The sequence below is a fragment of the Anser cygnoides genome, chromosome 7 (genome assembly GCF_040182565.1).
Source record: "Anser cygnoides isolate HZ-2024a breed goose chromosome 7, Taihu_goose_T2T_genome, whole genome shotgun sequence".
Lineage (NCBI taxonomy): Eukaryota > Metazoa > Chordata > Aves > Anseriformes > Anatidae > Anser > Anser cygnoides.
Genome location: NC_089879.1, coordinates 8,792,284 through 8,813,002, shown reverse-complemented (window position 1 = coordinate 8,813,002; position 20,719 = coordinate 8,792,284). Strand labels below are relative to the sequence as shown.

Here is a 20,719-nt window from a genome sequence, read left to right as displayed (position 1 = left end):
AAAGGGATACCTAACATCATTTGCTGCCATCAAAGTTTCACTTGAATACAGCATCTCTATGACTGTTGCCTCAACAGCACAGTAGTTCAAGGGTGCTGCTGAGAAATCTGCTTGAAGTTTTACTGCCTCAGTTCTTACTCTCCTCATTCCTAGGAAAACAACATTTTCCAGCCAAGATGCAACTACTTCACAGAATTCAAAGCAAAACATCCATCTGTATGCATAACAAATCTCTCTCCAAGTCCTACATGTACAAGTCAAATTCTTAACACACTAACTCATACTCAAGTGATTCATGGTGCTCGTTTCAGAGACCTTTGTGAACTACGGAACACCCCAAGCCAGTTTCACGGACAGTTTGAATGCCAGCATATCTGCGTTGCTGGTGATGCACAGGTGCACCTCTTGCTGTGTGCTCTTTTTCCCTCTTACAAAGAAAATAGCTTGTAATAAATGTCATACAAACCAGGTATCTATCTAAAGAACAATTACAGCTGTATGACCTTCCAATGTAGCATGAGCATGCAATTAAAACCTACCTACTTTATGCTCCAGGTGGTCATTTTAAACATTTAATTACCTGCAAAATACTCAGGTAATCATATTTCTTCATCTTTAAAGCACCCAGATAAGTAAAGAGACACTTGGGTGTTAATTGTGTGGACTTCAAAGTTCCTAGGTTCCAAACTTTGTCAGGGAAAGCACCCTGACAAAGCAGACAGAAGAGAAGACTGAGTCCTCACATAGAGAATATTAAGCACAATACCTGGTTGGAGCCTATTACAAATGTGTGACACCTATAGACTTGCCTCAACAAGCTCTTCTCCACTTCTCAAGTTTCAAACTGGTTTCTGCTGCATTCTTCCCAACAATTACTTTTTACTGGGGACAGGTGTAAGTCCCACCCTGCCCTTCTACAAGTTAGGAGCAAACCCTCCACTTACAGAACCTAAAAATGAAAGATCACAATCTTACAAAAAATATTTCACCACTTAATCCATTTTCATTGTGATCTCAGTTCAGGAAAATCAAAAATTAAACTGGCTGAAATAATGTCATGATGTCACAGATTACCTCACATTCCCCTAGCGCTACATCCCAATTGAAAGCGAGACCATGACAGTGGTTTCAGTGTAGTACCTTGGTGCAGGGATCCTCAGTAATTTTATACCTCTTTTGTGGCTGATTGTGGTGCAAACATTTAAAAGATGCAAAAATAAATAAAATATATATGCAAAAGTTGAAAAGATGAATTCCAACAGAAGAAACGAGTAACTATAAAATAAAAATCCAATATTATGTTTTCCCTAAAACAGACTGTGCCAAGAAAAAAAAACATGTTCTACAGTGACAACCACGCAATAGAGTTCTTAACACAGGTACATAACAAGAAAAATAAAGTAGCCCAGGTAATTTACCATTCCACTGGGGAAAAAAAAAAAAAAAAAAAGGTATGTTACGTGCACCTCTGTTACAGGAAAAAACTTCCTGTTTTAAGTACCTGTTTTGTGCTACCAGAATATGCGCAATAGTTATATACCACAAAGGCAGCTCTTGGTGGCAGTAATCTTTTTACTAATATAAATGCCTCCACTAAAATGTCATTCTAAAGTATTTTTAGCAGCCTGCTAAAGTTTATCACTAATACTTAGTGCAAGAAACACTCTACAGAATATTTAATTAAAACAAACAGGAAAAAGCTATAGATGCTGTGCTAGGAAACATAAATCCTCATCAGCAAGACTGTACACAAGAAAGCAATTTATATAGATAAGCCATTATTTTATAAGCACCTGCAAGACTTCACAAGTCCCTTTGTGGCAATAAGGAAGCTTTAATTGGTTATTTTTTCAAATTACTTGTTACGACTTGCTCTCCTTATTCACCATCTTCTTAACATTCCTCCCCTTTCTATTGATGTTCAAATTGACTAAGGGATGGTTTCAAAACCACTGCCGAGAAGTTAATGCCTTGTGATGATGCTGCCATAGCAACTGAACTTGTGTTAGGGCTCTGTCAACTCCAGCTAATTGCTTTTACTATATGTCAAGCCTCTTCTAGATACAGATATCCCTCTTGCCAAGTTCAATCTTTTGAATTTAAAAAAGCAAAGTCACCAAAACCCTGTTAGAATGATTTTTACATGAAGGTCTTTTTTTTTTTTTTTAATTTATTATTATATTTTATTGGATTATTTTTCTCTGGAAGTATATTAATTCTAGATTTTTGACCCTGTGCATGGTGTTGTGTTCTGTGCAATTACACATGCATATTTTTATCAGGGAAGGGTAGTTTGAATTAAGTCTGTGCTGCTACTCAGCTACATAGACAAGCTGGCTAAAACATTTACTAATATCCCTGAGTTATTATACTTTTCATTTCCCCATTTCTACACAAACAAACCCCACATTAAAAACAATACAAAACCCAACGTTTGACATTAACTAAAAACACAGGTTTCTGAGCTCAAAGGCAGGGAAACTGGAAAAAAAGTTCTAACCTTATTGCTATGCACCGATTCTCCAGAAGTGATCACAAGATCTAACATACTATATTAAGAAGTATTTGAGATAAAGCAGTGTATTGTTCCTCCGTGCATCTGCAATCAGCTGCAATCAGAAACAGCCAAGCTCTGTCCTGTTCTCATCTGTTCCTGGCAGTTTAAAAATGTTAGCTACACTCTCCAACTAAAACACGGGATTACACATACCCCTTTAAAAAATCCTGCTGGAGCACAGTATTAATAGTACAAACATCCTATTCTGATATTACTGACAAGCTATTCAGTCACATCACAAAGCTGTATCCCCTCCCCAAAAAGAAAACTACTCCCCTTCTAGTTCAGATCTGGTTTCACAGGAAGACATTTACCTTCTGGTAAGAATTCCTCAGTCTAACTCCATCCCTGCTCGGCCGGTGGGCAGACTCCCTCCACCTCCTTACAGACCACGAGCAAGGCGCCCCTGAGTGCACCCAGCCCTCAGCCTCCCTCCTCCTCCTCCTCCTCCTCCTTCTCCTCCTCCTCGTCGTCTTCTGCTCTCGCTCTCCCTCCTGCCAAGCCTGCACGCTGAACACACGCGGGCACTGACTCGACCAGCTCGCTCTGAGAGAAGGAAACGGGGAAGATCCTGGCCCAGGCAGGGGCTGGGCCACTTCTCATCCATCACTTGTGTGTCACCGCTCGATGGTGAACATTTTTTCCCTCAGGGACAGGTGTCCACCGAGTACGAAACCAGCACTCTCTGGCTCTGGAAGTTATTAAATTTTACTTGCACGGCTTCTGAAGAATTTACACGGCCTCCTGGGTGTTAGTCTTGTTTTGTCAGAAGCACTTAGTTACGCCCAGCTTGCATTCTGCTCTGATTCAGGCGAGTGCAGGAAGAGCACAGGGGCCGCTTCTCTCACAGGCACATACATCCTGCGTACTGCCAGCACTCTGCGGGTGAGGCCATGCCTCACACACATCCTGTTAGCCTTTGATGAACGCACCGTGTGCCCTGTAAAACAACCCTATTTGATCTCTTCACAGGTATATACCACAATCGAAACAAGCCCTGCGGTCTGCTGTATGTACCTGTCTGGCTGTGAGGGCAAACACAAGGCAAACCCATCGCAGCAACGTGCTTCTGCTGTTTTTTTTTACCACTTACCTTGTTGGTTAGGCAACACGTTCGTGTTTTCTGATTTATTAGAACAGCAGTAAAATTAAACACAAAGCAAATCACAGAACTGACAAGGCGTGCACTAAACGCTACTGCTTCTCATGTGTTATGTAGCCTTCTGCTGCTGCATTTTTCTGCTGTGTGAGGATGACAGCGCTGGCTGGGAGACGCTGGTTGAGAGCAGCTGAGTTCTCTCCCAAGCCTATAAAATGTCCAGACCAGTGTGGTGATATGAAAACAGAATGGTAATACGTCCTTCAGCAATTTTCCTTAACACACCACCAAAACCAAACCCTTTTGCATACATCACATCATCAGTCTTTGTTTAAACTACTTCCTTTATAAAAGTGCTAAACATTTTAAATCACCTCGACCTTTACTACTGGTACAGGCTGCATCATCTGAATCTGGTAAGTGACACATTTTGTGATACTTCCAGGATAATCACTATGAAAACAGCCCTGTGAAATATATTTCATTCAGCAGAAGAATACGTTTGCCTTTCATTTAACAGTTCTGAACAGAAGTAAAGTATATCTGTGTTTGTTTTAAGAGATTCTCTACACGAATCTAAGAGATTCTTTGATCTAGAAGATGTACTGGCGTAAGAACACAGGACCAGGTGCATGAATACCCTGCAGTACCTAAACTACGCCCTGTACTGCAGAGAAGGGTGAGGATTTCATGTGAGCTTCTCAATCTAGCCCTGAAATCAACACTTGAATAAACTTACAGGCCACACAGGCTCACATTCTTTGCCTTTTAAATACATATACAGTTTCCTTATACAACCATGGCAACTTTGTCTCTCTCTCTAATTATTATTATTATTTATTTCTAATTTCTGAAGTCAAGGTGTGAAGGAGAGAATTGGTATCTGAATCAGGTGCAGCACAGATAAAACATCTTAAAATTCTGGCACATTAAAGTACAGTATCTAGAAGTATTAAGTTTCCTCCATATGAAATACAACCTCTTAAGTATACTCACTCTCTTTAAAATAAGGGGAAGCTCAGCATAAATTGCTATATCAAAACCGTTTAGAACTTGACCTTGCAGGCTGAAGTCAAAGAAGGCTTCTGGTTTCCTGGCATTTCTCTTTCCGGGTCCATCTGTTAAAATGGCTTTATGCCACTGCTTACAAGGTGGCATGCGAGTTTCAGCAGTGCTCAGGAAACAAACAGGGCAGCCAGGAGCCCACCAGAACAGGAACTCAAGCTATGCACAGCCAGGAGAAATCACACAATGGCTTTTTATTTGCTAATGAATAGTAAGCAAGTAGCATTAAAAAAAAAAAAAAATTAAATGGGTAGAGTAGCCAGATGGTTGAGAGATTTGACAGTAGATATAGTAGATATATATATCTTGATCTCCAGATCATGAGATCAAATCCTAGTCATATCAGTAATAGAAAATAAAAGTGAAAATCTCAACACCTGAATTTTATTCTCAGGTTTTCTGTCCGATTTCATGCATGTTATTTGCCTGTTTCTGCCTTGGTATCTTCTTTCTGCAGAACTAAAAGAATACTAAGGAGTTTTGTAAAACACTTTAGATAAGCACAGATAAAACGCATGGGTATAGGCACGATCCACCATTCTCTGAAGTCAATGGAAAGCTTCTCAGTGCTTTAACATATTTTGAATCAAGCCCTACAGGAATAATTATATTGTGCATGATAAACATGAGGCAAAAATGATTTAAGCCAGTATCTTTCAAATAGCTAAATATGTGCTGAAGTTTGCTCGGATTTGTGGAGTTACACATGTCTACAGAGAGATCTGTAGGATTAAGACCAGATGGACTATAGGCAAGCCTTGAAGCTATGAAGACAACAACTTAGTGGAAAGTCTATGTGACAGTCCTTACTCTCATTATGGCATTATTGCCTGAGAAGTTTTTCACTGGAGTTAAGAGGAAATGAGTAATTTGCCATAAATAAAGCTTCCTTTCTCCTGGAGAAACCCAAGGAAGAACACTGATCTCTGTTGTCTTGACAACAGTATCATCAAATACTCAAGTATTAAAGTATCCTGCATGCTCAAGAAAGTTGCAGTATCTATTTCATGTTAGATACTTATCACATTCATTGTGCTGGTGTGCAGACTTATCTATCATCTGTGACTATTTATCACAGAAAGCTATGGGCAAAATAACATGAGAAATACCTGAGCTGACTTAAATGCACATGGTATTTTTTTCTTATGTATTTTTATGGCTATTCAAAGTTGTCAGATCTATGGTATAGAAAAAAAGGAGATTCTTCCATGAGATGTGGATATTAGCAAAATACATGCTGTTTTTTTCAGTAATGCATTTCAAAACTGAGCAAATAAATCATCTCTACAGAATGCTGGAGAAGTTCTATTTTCTTAAGGCTTGAATCTTAAAACATTTGAGCTCAAACCTTGGCTTTTCTGACAAAGTTTGCTGAATGTGCCTATAGGGCATAGCACAGCTGCCTTCTGAGATGAGGACTCTTGCGCCAACGTTAGCTTCAGCAGTGGTTGTCTCTCTTGCTGACTGCTCAATGTAGAAGACTAAAGCCTGATTTTTCAGAGGTGCAAAGCAATGATGAGGGATAAAAATGAGCAGGAGCTGAAAGTCTGAGATGTTGCAAAGCATCTTAAATTTTCTTTAAAAAAAAATTAAACTCTTACTGGAAAAACAGGTATCACCTGCCTCCACAAAAAAGCTCAGATTCACGCTTTCATTTCTCTTCAGTTTTCCTGCTTTTCTATACTTTCCATCTAGTAAAGTAATAAGAATGAGCAGAAAATAAAGCAGCCCTACAACAACAGCATTCTGTTGATTGCTTCTGATCCATTAGAAGGAAGTGTTTGCATACAATGTGCCACATACTTCCCCTGTAATATCTTCACATCATTGCTCTGGATGAATATTATGAAATAATATATAGCGGTCCTGACATAACAAATATTTTATTGACATATTAAATGAAAAACATGGATCAGATTAATATTTCTTATTAATAAAAGCAAAATACAAAGCCAAGTAGCACTTGAGCTGCACAGTGATGCCATAATCTCCACCTCCTACAACTGTACTACTTCACGCCGGTAATGTGGTTTCATTCCCAAGAGAGGCAGCAGGACAAGAGACAATGCCCATGATATTAATTGACAAAAATGCCCAACTTTGCCAAAGAAACACTGCTTAAGAAAACAAGGAGGGAAAACAGTAATCTGTCTGTGAGAATCCCGAGCTTCATCTAAATTAAAACTTCAGGTGTACTGAAAGATTGTGGGTGATTTCCTGTACAGGCTAATGAGATTTTTACTTGTCCTGCCTCAAAAGCATCCGCAGCTCTCCATGAACTGTAGAATCCTGTTCTGTGAATTATCTTCCGTGACCCTCTGGCTACTTCCAATCTCTCATCTCCTTTGTTACCAGAGGATTTATGTCATGCTCTGACCCCATCCTTTAAACTACCTTTTCTTCTCAAAGGGGACTCGTGCTGACACATGATTTTCTCATCTTATGTTGCCACTTATTAGTGCCTTTAGTCTAATTTAGAGACATTAGTACTGCTCCTTTAGAACTGTGCATCTCTGACAGCATACAAGATTTCTAGGAGGAGACAAGAAACTAGCCCATGGTTCTAATAAACTCCTCCTATTATTGAATATTAGCTGTATCTTCTAAGCATCTTTTCAAGTGCCACTCAATGACAGAAAACGCTTGTATGTCTCTCCTGCATCTGCATTCCCAGCTGATATGTGAAGAACTCTATTCATGGACTATCCAGGCTACTAAGATGTACTGTAAATCAGTCAAAGCAATGTCTGAGTCTCCCTGACCACAAAATACTGTGTTTTTTGGTGAAAGTCTCTAAGGACTTGTCCACTCTACACCTGCCACACAGCAGTGAGCTTCAAATGCCATTTAAAACAAATCTGGAAAGAGCTGTGTTACAAGTAATTCAATTTCTATATGCTTTATTTTTTGGTCTTGGTTAGATATCGAGAACTATTGCTGCCCTCTACTGTATTATTATGGGTTGTGCCTCTGATAATCAATGAGATCCATGAATATGCAAGCAAAAATTCTAGTTTTACCTACAATTTCACATGCTTAATATTTCCATAATATCATTCAAAAGGTCTGTTTCTATTTCATGAGCATATTCGAATCCTGCTGGGGCTAGGTCACATGAAGAACCTTTATCTATTTTCTCTGACTTTGACTCTTACATGAGGTTGGACACCTGCTCCATTACTTTTATTTCAGCAATATGTTGTTTATTCTTCTGATAATAAATACCCATAAGAAGAGAAAGAACTACAAGGCAAGAAACCAACCTTGAGGCCAAAATGACTGCAACAAGGTTCTGTCTGGGACACAAAGACTCTGATAAACTGAACTTTAGCTTAGGTTGTGATGGAGAGCTGAAACCTAGTTCAGTTGAACTCATCTTCCCCTGGCCTCAGCTGATTCAGCTCTGAAAGGATATAGCTCTAGATCCTCTCAGAAACCTAATTTTCTTTCTCATTGATACTAGAAAGAGCAACAGGAATGCAACCTTTCTATATTCACATCCACTACACAGAAGGCTCCGAACAGAAATAGCTCATTTCTTCCCAGCTCTCTGCAGACTCAAAGAACCTCCTCTTTTATTATTTTCATCTCCATGCCTCTGAATAGATCACATTGCTTTCAGCAACCGATTGCACAGGTTTGAGCACCTATCATGTGCTGTGTAAAAGAGTAACAGCAGAAATAGCATCTAAAGTCATTTTAGAATATTTTATGCTTCCCAGTCTCACAAATCCAATTACTTCTCTCCTGCAGTGCTTCCCATTCCAACTAAGCTGAGTACTCTCCAATAGAGAGTACTAAACTGAAAAACTCATCAGTAGATGTGAACAGATAAGCATATGGTAGTAGACCTCTAGACAAAAGCCAGAGACACAGCCTTTCTAACTCAAGGGAAAAGTCAGACTGTTCTCACTAGTTATCTTTGTGGCTCTCCAAAAGAATTAGAAACACACTGCAAAGGAGTCAGACTAAGATCACAGCTAACTGAAAAAGTGTATTTCCTCTCAGTAGAAGCAGTGACAGGTACACCAGGTGTCTACATGCTTTCTGAGTCTCATTTGGTGGCTACTGTCCTGGTTAATATTCGAATATTGAACTAGAGACCTCCAGAGCTAGAAACTCAAGCTGTTTCCACTTTACATCAAATCTGAAACTTCTCAGAGGAGGGCAGACACAGCCCTATACCGGTAGTAGATGGAACACAAAGAAGACAACTTGTAATACACATTTAACTAGCAAATTCCATCTGTTTTTATTTTGGTAATACTTTCAGGTTTATTTCTTGGACTCACTAAAATAGTACATCTGGTTTCCGCTCCAAAAAATACACCTGTAACTGAAGTTCTTCCTGGCTTTCCCATTTCTTCCACTTTCTTTATTATATAAAGGGGATTTTCCTTTATATATATTATTTTCCTCCAATAATTCCTTTTTTCCCCAGGAAGGTTGAGTATCAAGCATAACTAAATCTGGAGTCAAGCCAAGCAGCCCCGCTCTAGGCCTAAGCTCAAAGGTCAGGTTCTTTCCATTGAACATAGAATCCTATATGGAAGGGAGGTAACAGGTTTGCTCCTCATATTTCAATGATAACACGACAAAGAAGGTCGTCTGCATTTTTAACCACTGAACAGTTCTGTGATGACACAGAGGGATCCATGCATAATTCAAGGATCCCATCTCATGGGACTAGTCACAGCCGTGGAAGACAGTACTGACAACAGAAGATATGCAACTGTAAAATGATTTGGCCAGATGCAAAGAGAAGACAAAGGATTCCAACTAAAAGTCAACAAAATAGACTGTTCAGACATTTTCTGTTTGTGCCTTCTCATTTCTAACATATTACTTCCAGTACATTTCTCCCTCGCTTTGTCAGCATCATTCATATCATCTGGCCTTATTTGAGAAGAAAAATCTCAGGTACACAACCCCCCTTCATGACTATATATCTCAGAATACTCACAGTTGTCAAAGGTTATGATTCCAATACTCAAATTACCTCTATAAATATATCAAATCTGACACAGAATAAGAAATGCAACAGACTTTGCACATCACCACTAAAAAAGAAACATAGAAATCACAAATCCATAGAAACTAGTGTAATTAATTCTCTATCAGATACTTTCCCTGATTACTCCAAAGGTAAAACATTTGAAAATATTTCTGAAAATTAGCACCTTTGCTCTAAAATCAGCAGTAAAACTTTCCCATGAGAATTTTTTTTATCTTTTGCAGTTTCATGAGAACATAATGGGATGTGGCCCAATTCTTAAACTCCATCTTACAAAGCACATACCTCTAGGACTTTCCCAGTAATGAACTGGTGACATGCTTCACACTTGACTCCAAAAAGAACCTGATAGTCCTTTTCACAATAAGGAGCACCATCTCTGAAAAAGAAAATCCGCAAGATATAAACCACCTTTTAATAAACAGGTTACAGCCTGACTTACATTCTTCCCTTGTTTTCACTCAGGAACATCAATAAACAGCAATAGGCAAATGGGAGAGAATTCAAGAGACGTATTTTGCAGTAGAAGAAAAAATATCATATTCTCATAATTCTAGAATTATTTCTTTAAATTTCCAAAAAGGAAAGGTATCCAACCTCAAAACACTGAAGCAAACCTCATTCTTAAGAACAGACTCTAAAACTACAGGTAGTACAATTCTAGAGAAATTAGTGGAACTCTGTCCATGGTGATGAGTGGAGATCATTCAACAAAGAAATCTTCGTAGTCTGTGAAGAGCATAACCAGTTGCTTCTAAGTGTAAGGCCATGGATGGTTTTGGTATGAACAATGAATACATAGTACAAATTGAAGCACCAATCAGAGCTTAATACTATTTCTCAGGCATTCGCATTGACCTTCTTTTAAGAAATTACAGAATTTATTTCATTTTATTGACTTATAATATTATACATCCCACTATACTTACTGAAGGGTTTGTGAAACATACTTTATTTCCCTACATTTTCTCCTCATTATATACTTGAAGAGGAGAACAAAGACTGTATCTTCATTCCCTCTGTTTTATCATTATAACACTTTTTCCCGTTCTCTTCCTCTGCCCCTCCTTACGTTCAATATTCTCTTCATTAGTTTATTTGGAGTTGAGAAACACTGACAGGTCAATCACATCACATTTAGTCTATTCTGTAGCAAAAGCAAACGATGGACAGGTTCCTATTTTTTTTTTCCTCAATATCAATGTTGGAAAACAAAACGGCAAAAAGCTGTATCTGGCTAACACAGAAAACACAGGAATTCACTCAACCCCTTGTGGGAGCATTGAGATATATCCCCTTCTGTACTGGTATTAAGTAGGGACTACTATCATTAAACATCACATTTCAGTTGCTCTTCCCAGCTTACTTCCCTTCCCCAGCTCAGCTCTCACCGACAGGAAAGAATTTTGATGTATACTGAGAGGTGATAGAAACTGGATGTCAAAAGGTGAACTTTGCTGCAAGCTCTTCCCTTCCGGCAACAAGAACTCATGCCAAGAGTGCAGGAGAGTTGCAGAGGCTACTTACTTGCTGATGTATTCCCCAGTTAGGACCTTGCCACAGGCCTTACACTTAAAGCATCCCAGGTGCCACTGCTTATCCAGAGCTAGCAATGCTTGTCCATTCTTTATGTCTCTTCCACAGCCAGCACAATCTGCAAATAAACAAACAAATGCATTTGTTCAGTTACCTGGTTCACTGATGCTCATCAACCATACACCCATCTCTGTACTTGGTAACCAAAGGGGAAAGTTACACAGCTATGCAAAGACATGTCTTCCTTTCCTCAGAGACTTACAGATCCCCCATGAAGATACAGTCTTCTTTATTACAGACATATTCAGCAGAGGACAGAAATCTCTATCCTGTTTTTCACACTTTGTGATTCAAAGATTGCCAGGTAAGCTTTGTACAAATTTGAGATTTTGTTGGGAAGCAGCAATGAACCATCATCCAGAAAAGTACCAGCCTTCCAAAGGAATCAGTATTTTTCTCATTTTGCTCTTTGCAAGATCTGGAGTGCCAAAGTGAAGCTACGGAAGGAGGCCTGGGCGAGTGCCACCAGGATGCTGCAGTCTCCCATTGGGTGGCAGCAAACCCCACGACGTGCACCCAGCCACGGGCGGTGGCACATCCCAGCCCAGGAAGAGAGGAGAGAACATTTTTAGCAAGGGCCTGAGGCAAGGGTGACAGCAGTGTGGCAGCACTAAATGCTATATGACGGGGCATATTGTGTTCCACCTGCAGGTGTGGAAAACAGCAGCTCTCCTGGGCTCTAATAGGCACAAGCACTCTCACTCGGGGATTTTGGTACTACCCAGTAGCCAACGCTCAATTTTTGCTGTGATTCAGAAAGACAATTTGAAGGCAGACAGCAAACCTGAAGCCCGGAGCCACCGAATGCCCTCTGTCCCAGAGGATGCCACAACATCTCACGTCACATCAGAAATCTTGGGCTCAGCCCTGAGCTCCCATTCCTCTCCATTCACATATAAGATACTCAAGAGATTTCTTGGCAAGGGGCAGTTCAGTGCATGGGGAGATTTGACGAGACCGATGTGGGTCACAGCAGAGAACTGCCGGCACTGTGCTGGAGCTTCTGTGACTGAGGGAAAGGAAGGCCTGGCGGAGCAGCGAGGCAGAAAGGGAATGCCCATCAACTGGGACATGCTTGGAAGCCAGAGACAAAACAGAACAAAGGTTTTTCTGTATTTTATTATCCTCAGACTTGGTGTTCCTTCCATGAATGTAACATCTTCTCCACGTGCCTGAAACATCAACAAGCGGCCTTAGAACAAGACCAGTTCCAGCTGACTGAACAGGTACAGCCCGGACACCGCCATCTCCTCAGAGTTTTACAGCCCAGGTAACACCACACCCTGCAAAAGGGCAAGTCCAGGTTTACTATAACAACTGACAATAAGAGGAGTGTCTCCTTTTGACACCCAAGGGCCTGACTTTTGTTTGCTGGATAATGGGCAAGGCCAGCCCCAAATAGATGCTGTGCATTCCTGCTAACCAGGTCACTATTTGCAGCAGGCCTCTCTATCAGCATTCTTCATGCCCTCTAATCCCTTAAGAGAAGAGGCCCAAGCACCACGGTATCTTGTAATAAAATGCAAGTCACAGACCAATGATGCAGCTTGGACTTGAAAAGCAACCCTGAGATGTCCTAATCCCAGGGCTTTGCTCTAGAGGACAAAAGTTACAAATTGAAATTATGAAATGACAAGTACTGACAGCACGTAATGGATCCCTCTGCTCTTCAGTGCCATTTCGAGGCTTCATGCCACTCCACAATGACAGCAAGGGCTGGAACAGGTCACTGAGAGAGGCTCTGGAGTTTACAAAATGGGACTAAGGGGGAGACAAGTGAACATCTGTCAGGATGCCATTGGTACATTGATCTTCCCTTTGGTTTGGAGAGGATACTACATTATCTCTTAAGGTTCCTTCCAACTTGAAACCATGCAATACATCTACCAACTGTGAGAACAAACGGAATCTTTCCTCCCATCCCAGTGGATGCTGAGCTGCAGCTTTAATCAGCACCCATTTCTCAGCTTCCTAGCACTCCTGCTTCTCCCTGCTGTGCCAGCTTCCACATTCCTGACCTGCGGTCCTGCCAAACCATGACACATTCCCTGTTACAATAATCCCTCCAAAAATCTGCTTTATTTTCCATGCTTTTGGCAGCTTTATCCAGGCAAGTTTTGTGAAGCTGAAATTTTGCAGATACGGAACCAAGAAAGAGATTTTTTAAAGCACTTTGCTTCACTTCTACTGAATTTCTGAAGCCAAGTCAGAACAGAACTGCCTTCTGCAAAGGGCCCACCCGGTCCACAATCTTTGGCTTTCCTGGTGCAAAAAGCAGTTATGTGGAAGAAATAGGGATCCATGAAGTACGCCCACCTGTTTACTTGCTTCCTGTAAGTCAAAGATGGTGGTGCTGGACATACATTTATTATCCTATAGCAACTATGACATTCACTCACTCTTTCTGGGTTCCTTAAAGTGTAAATGGATATCGTTATTTCCAGTCACAGGCATACTGAACGTCTAATATCAAAGCAAGCTAACAGCCCAAGTACTGTCTTATTAGGCTGAGATGGCTTTTAACTAAACCTGATTTTAATTCTAGCAAAACAGTTGGGTATATGCATGAGAAGCTAGCAATTATCATTATTTCCTAAAATAGAGAGTAAATAAGGCTGGGCTAGGCTAAGAAAAGACCATTTATTCATCCAAATTCTACAAATAAAAGCCATTTATGACCGCAGGCCTGTATGAGGCATATTAAAGCCTTTGGCTGAATGTCATCAGCACACAACATATGCGGGCCAGATCTCAGTATCACACTAAGCACAGGCTGCATCAGCCTAAGCCATAACCAGCTCATGCTGCAAAGAAAAGGGCAGTGAGATAAGACTAGTGGTTCACAACCATGTGCCAGGCCAAACTTGTACTCAAAAATCTGAAAACCCTCCCCCCAGATTTTGTGTAATGGTTCCCACAGCAGTTCTCCCTCTGGCTTCACACCTGGGTCAAACAGATGGCACCCCTTTGACCTTGAGCTCTCTCGTGCTCTCGTTTTGTCAGATAACCCACATTTCTCCCCACTCCCATCCATTGCACAGCCACACGTTCAGCTGGGCCAGCATAACGCAGAGGAGAAGTGCAGTGTGAATGCATGAGTGAGTAATACAGCTCCTATACACACTTACAACGTAACGAAAAGCCTACCACAAAAAACAATATGTGGAATTACATTTGAGAGGAAGGAAGACTTGAGACAGTCCACAGCACTAATTCTAAGAAATGTGAAGTAACACACATGCTGATGTGCGTTGTGGCTGCCTATGACACCAACAGCTGCAATTCCCCACCTTGTAGCCTCCACAGGCGATGTCTACTTGCTCAGACATGGTACAGAAGAAGTGAATTCGCCCTCTCTCAGCAGTAGCTGACAGCATCGTTTTTAGCCAAGCAAAAGCTCCTTGCACGGTTCTCTGCCAGAGATGGTTAATGGTTAACATAACCTGTTGTGGTTTTCCTGTTCTCTGACTAGGCCTGCTCAATCTGAAGATGCATCCTAACATATTTAAGTTACAGCTCTGGAAAAAAAATCGCTCAGAAGGCTGTCATAGTTGATGTGTCCGAATACAAAAGCAAATGACAAGAAGGACAAAAAGTGTGTAGCTGAATTTGGAGTCAGCCAGCCCAAAAGCATGGAAAACTGGGGGGACAGGGCAACGGGAAGCAGCATGACACTGTAATATTGTGCATGATGAAGACCTCCACCCCCCAGTCACCTTAATCTGCCTCATTAGAAGATGCAGGCCAGGGTGAGCTGCCTTCCATGGCATCTTGCTTGTGAAGATGCAATGAGAAAACGCATTTCCCTTTTTAGCATCTGCATCACCCCAGCCATCCAGGAGTGAAAAATCCTGCACAGCAACCCATTCGTCACTGCCTAAATTAAGCGGTGGATTTTCTTCCTTTGCCTCCCTCCCCTGCTCTCAGCCAATAGCAGGGAGCTCCCCCCTGCTGGATCCCTGCACAGGCGGGGGGCTCGGAGCTGACACAGCTGCATTAACCCTAACAACGCTGCGTAGCGCCTTGCCCACTCCCATGTGGATTGCTTTGAAAAAATTACTAGAAATTCTACCTTTCTCTCACGTTCTCCACTCGCTGCATAGAACATATGCAAGGGAAGTCGTCTCTACCTGCTTTTGTCCTAATGAACACCTTTGTGCAAAATCACGTGCAGGATGAGTTGACGTGAGCAAGCCAACTTTGTTCCGTGCAGGGGGCTGAACAGAGATAACAGCAGCCTGGCTTAGTGATGCATAATTAAGCCACCACAAAGTTCTCGTCAATCCTGACAGCCATTGGTAGCATGCGTCTAGATAAAGCCTGAAGCTGCTGAACTTCTACAAATTACAGGAGTGAGACTCTTTGTTACGGTTCCCATAGAGTACAACACATCAGTTGTATGGAGACGGCACTAGCAGCGTTCAAACCTGCAACAGGTAAAACAGGGAATCTAGTATCTATTTATCTCTATATAGAGATATTTATTTGAAAACAAGCTTTCATTCAACATGCACAGAAATATACCATCAAACACAATTGGACCAATGGAGCAAGCTACAATGGACAGCGGCTTGGAAGTGGGGAGGAAAAAAAAAAAAGAGGCAAGTATTTTCACTGGAGTCAAAGTAAAGAAATCTCTAACTGTAAATAATTCTTAGCCATCTTTAAAAAAGCACTTGTATCCCAGTAATTCCTCTGTGGCAATCGGGAGATTGAGCAAGTTATCCTTTCTCATAGAGTTAGGAAGATCAGAGAAGTTTCTCTGTTACCCTTTAACCACAAAGATCAGGCAATGCTTTTTAAAGCCCTGTTTTAAATTTAAAACTTTCAATGATATCACACAGGCTTTTCTAGCTCATCAAGATATTTCTGTGAAAGCTAAAAATACAAACTCACTTTGTCTGTTTACAGTATATTAAATGCTTTCAAAGTTTAAGCCACAATCATTTGATTGTTATGGCAGTGATGAGTTCTGGAGTCAGAGAAGGCCATACAATACTGGAAATCTTTCATCCAGAATTGAGATCCACGTATGTTACTCAATTTTGCAATGAAATCTGTTGCCAGACCCTTCCTCTTTGCCAATGTAAAGACGGACAAAGTGTGTTATTGCCCTTTTGCTAAAGGCAAAACAAACCCACTCCAACATCCTTGTACTCCTGAATAATCTAACAATGAGAGGCTGGGCTTGCACAATGAAGGGAACTAAGTTTCCCACGGGAAGTGGAACATAGTTTGACCATTTATTATAAATGGCAAGTTGGAAAAAATGATATTTTCAAAATAAATATTTAAAGAAAATAAAATGCTTTAGTTGATTAACTATGGAAAGAAATCACAATGGCATAGAATGGCATTATTTGCTTGCAGTACGAGTCCCTGTTAACCACCTACGAGTGCCTAACGTTGACTTGTCTGTTTAAGAATTTGACTAATATACATGGAAATACAAACTAAACCCACTTATATGAAGATCACTGTGTGATTATCTTGATATATAATTACTGGAAACAGCACTTCCACCATTTGATGTAATTTAATGTAATTTAGAAGGATGAAAGCTTTTCCCCAACTTTCGTTTGTTAATACGATATTATTATGAGAGTTTTTCTTCTCTTTACTGATGTGACCATTTGTGTTAGTTTCCTGTTCTTGTGTAGAAAATTATTTCCCTTCCTTCCTTATCTTGCTACACCTCCTTCTCAACAGAGGCCAAACCAATTGGCCTTTTACCCTCTTACTCCTGAAAAGTGTCCCTGCAAGCAACATACAACCAAGTTGGCCTTTCTCCATGACATCAGCCTCAACATCAGCCACCTTTTCAACCCCATCTTTCCTACACATCTGAATGGAAAACCAAAGTGTGATGGAAATAGCTTGTAGGATGTCTGTCTCTTTCTTCCTCCACCTATCTTAGAGAGGAGTTTCTAATTGTCCTGTAAAAGAAAGGTAACTTTTGTGTTTGTTTGTTTTTTACACTTAGCAGCCCCAGTGTCCCAGTTGTAAAACTACTCTGAGGATGAACCAAAGCCTGATACATATCAGCAGTGGCTATCTGAAGCTAGTCTAACCTGTTATTTCCTTTACCACACATTCCGGACTCAGATAATTTCAGCTGAATTTAAATTCACAGCTCTAACTCACAGTATACCAAGGGAGTTGCTCAGTTTGCAAATAAGCTTCAATGCTTAAAGCCCAGCTCATGGACAGTACATGCTGTGTCTCTTCATTTGAAGACTATTTTGGGTAATTTTCCACTGTTACTCTTGGAAAACAATTAAAACGGTACAATCTCCAGTATGGAAACTTTTAGGAAGGTTTTTATGTCCTGGTAACCCATGGCAAACTGAGCTCTAAATAACAACAGAAAGTGACCTCTGATTCCTGACTTATTACCTGGTAGCCTCTCTGAACATGCCAATTCCCAAATACTCGTGTCTGGGGATTTCCTCCTATAGTTGTGTTTTCCAAATTAGTGATGCCTCCCAGTGAAACACCCATTTACTGAGCAATTCCTCGCACTTCTCCCAGAACTCTCTTTGGAATTGTCTTTTGATTAGTAGTAAAGACTTGGAGATGGAAATTTTTTAATTCCAAATTTAAGATGGGGTTACACTTACACAAATAGTAGCAGATACTTAATGGTTAGTACATTCATATAGTCCATTCACAACTGTTCTTGCCCAATTTACACGCAACACAAAAGAAATAGGCAAAATGGACTGAAAACACCTTCCTGAAAAAAAACATTACATTTGTGAACCAACATTTCCTGATGGAAAACTGCTAAGTCAGAAACTTACTGCCCTGCCACCACTACATTCTCAATACAGTTGCTGCTCTGTTTCTTGTCACCCAAAAGTTACCTTCTAACAATGCTTTATACACCTCCAGGGAAGGAACAAAGTTGATTTATAAAGCAGCAGTGAAAATACCAATCCTCATAAAATAAGAAGTAGACGAGCAAATGGAGGCTTCTCATGCAATTTAGCCACTGGTACAAAACATAAGTGACAACTAAAATTAATCTAAGAAAACAATTCAAATGATGAAAACGTCTCAAAAATTGCAAACACTCTTCAAAAGAATAAACCTTCTTGGAGTAATCATAGAAATTGGTTCTTAGAGTCACTGGAAGAATTTAACAAGGGAAGAACTGAGTATTCTTCTGCCATAACCCAATGGCTTTTGCCAGATAGGAACTGTACTTGAGGTTTGCATCACTTTTTTGTACCCTTTCATGAATGTTGATTTGCTTATTTTATCCTTAAAAAGGGCAGGATAGGGGAAATTTTAGACCCATAGTATTCTCAATGTATTAAAAAGTCAGTAGCCCTGCAAGATTATTAAAAACCAATTTAAATTAAGATAGGGGAAATTTAATACTGATATTTAAAAATCAAGGATGTTATTAAAAATCCAAATTTTACACTTTAAATCAAAGTTAAAAAATCCAAACAGGATTTGAAAACACGGAGGAAACTTGCTCTCCTTTTCGTATCTATAAACAAAATCAGGTATGATAAGGTCCGTCACTTTAAAAACCCTTATGGACATAGTTATACAAAGTAAATAGTTTTATAAAGCTACAGACCCTTGACAAATCAGGAGATACAAAATTAAAATAAATTTTAACATATGTACATTCTGTGTGTCCAGCAGATTTCAGGTAGTTTCTGAATTAAAAAAAAAAAATCCATAATGCTATTTTAAGCCTTGTAATTTAATTTCAATTTCCATGCAAATGGATCTAGATGTAAGTCATGAGCAAAAATAGTCATTATGTAAAAATACAGATGTCAAAGAATTTGACTAATTTATACAGAACTATACTAGTTTAAGTAAATATGTACACATATGGAGTATCCTCATGCTTAGCAGTTAGCCTTTTCTTTAGGAAAATAATTAAAAGTATAAATGTAAAACAAGGTTCCAATCAATTATTTTAATCAAGGTTTCCTGGGTTCTTAGTTAAGCTATGATTAAAATCAGTGATTTAAATCACGGTGTTTGAAATCAATCCACAATGATGTCTGTAGTGTTTTGATTCTATGATAAATCAAAAGAAAAAGTTACATGACTGCGTGGGCCCCTTCTGTTAAGTCCCAAATATCCCCCTCCAGTACACAGGTGTGCAGGCTTAAATGCCACAGAGATATGTGAGTGCTTCTCTATCTTCAGCAGATAAGCGAAGAATTATGAAATGAGAATTCTGTGTGCTACGGCATACACACAAAATATTAATTCCTTAAGGATCAAAACTATATACAAGATTTTTAAAAATCCATTTTAAAATGCATTTTGGAAACAGAAATTATTGAATTACATTGGGGAACTGAATCGTTCCCCAGTGCTCTCTCTGACTGATGTGTATGGGTACTGGGAGCGTGCATCCCTTGAGACAAAACTGGGCTGGGCGTCCTCCACTAAGGCCTATCTACATCTGCGCCAAGCATTTGGACAACCCCTCCATATATTATGCAGCTTTGACACACAGTGTGGAATTGTAAGATATTTCCTAAGAATGAGCTCAAAAATCATGTGTTGGATGTTGCTTAATACCCTTTTAAGCCCAAAATCATTGCAGAGAGCTTGCTTCCAAATAGCCAGCCAAGTCTTCCCCTTCAGATTTTGCAGCCTCCCTGCAGACTTGAAGGAGTATTCTGACTGCTTGGGAAAGAAGGCTAAAGAACAAAATAATGAAAACTCAGTCAAATGTGGATAAACAGTTACAAAGGCTAGGTGCAGACCTTTCACAACAACCACGATTAAAAGAAATTTTACGTCCATTTTATTTACGCAGCTAACTTCTAACAGCGAAGTTTGGGATGCCTATAAATCTGCTAAGGCATATTTCTGAATACTGGCAGCAGTGACCTGCCTCTGCCTCTAATGAAGGGAGAGTTATGTCCTGAGTATAAATGCACATTAAAAATTAGAGAGTCTTTAAAGGAAGAGTGCAAAGCAAACGTGCTTCTCCGTTCTGATGCTTTATTGTTTCTAAAACAAGCTCTTTCTCCACGCTTTTTGGGCAGTGAGACAAAAGATGATTCCTATTTATTCCTGATCACCTTTTTCTTCAACAGATCAAGTATCCCAGCTCTGCCCTACTTCAGCTTTGCCACAAGCCTTGCTGGAAGTTTCAGATATTTACTGGGAGCTTTACTGTGTCTTATTTGAAGAGATAAGGCTATTGAATCATTAACAAAGATATCTTTCTCCCACAAGTTCATTAAGCATTAAGCTTATTATTTATATCACAATAGAGCTAAGAGCCCCAGTTGTGAGCCAGGATGCGGCTCTGTTAGGCTCTGTACAGATAGGCATGAAAGCATTTGTCCCAGAGAGTCCTGGGTCATTCTTTGAACCAGAACAAAATGTTCAAAGC

General features: G+C 40.0%; 1 protein-coding gene across 12 annotated transcripts in view; it reads right to left on the bottom strand.

Moving 5' to 3' along the window:
• The window catches only part of ABLIM1 (actin binding LIM protein 1), a 192,048-nt gene that overhangs the window by 65,913 nt on the left and 105,416 nt on the right, over positions 1–20,719 (bottom strand). For all 12 annotated transcript variants that reach the window (XM_067000417.1, XM_067000418.1, XM_067000415.1 and 9 more), the window contains 2 exons: positions 11,263–11,389; positions 10,021–10,114 (listed from right to left, as the gene is read on the bottom strand). In XM_067000417.1, the coding sequence (XP_066856518.1) occupies positions 10,021–10,114; positions 11,263–11,389 (221 nt within the window). The remainder of the gene's footprint in view (positions 1–10,020; positions 10,115–11,262; positions 11,390–20,719) is intronic.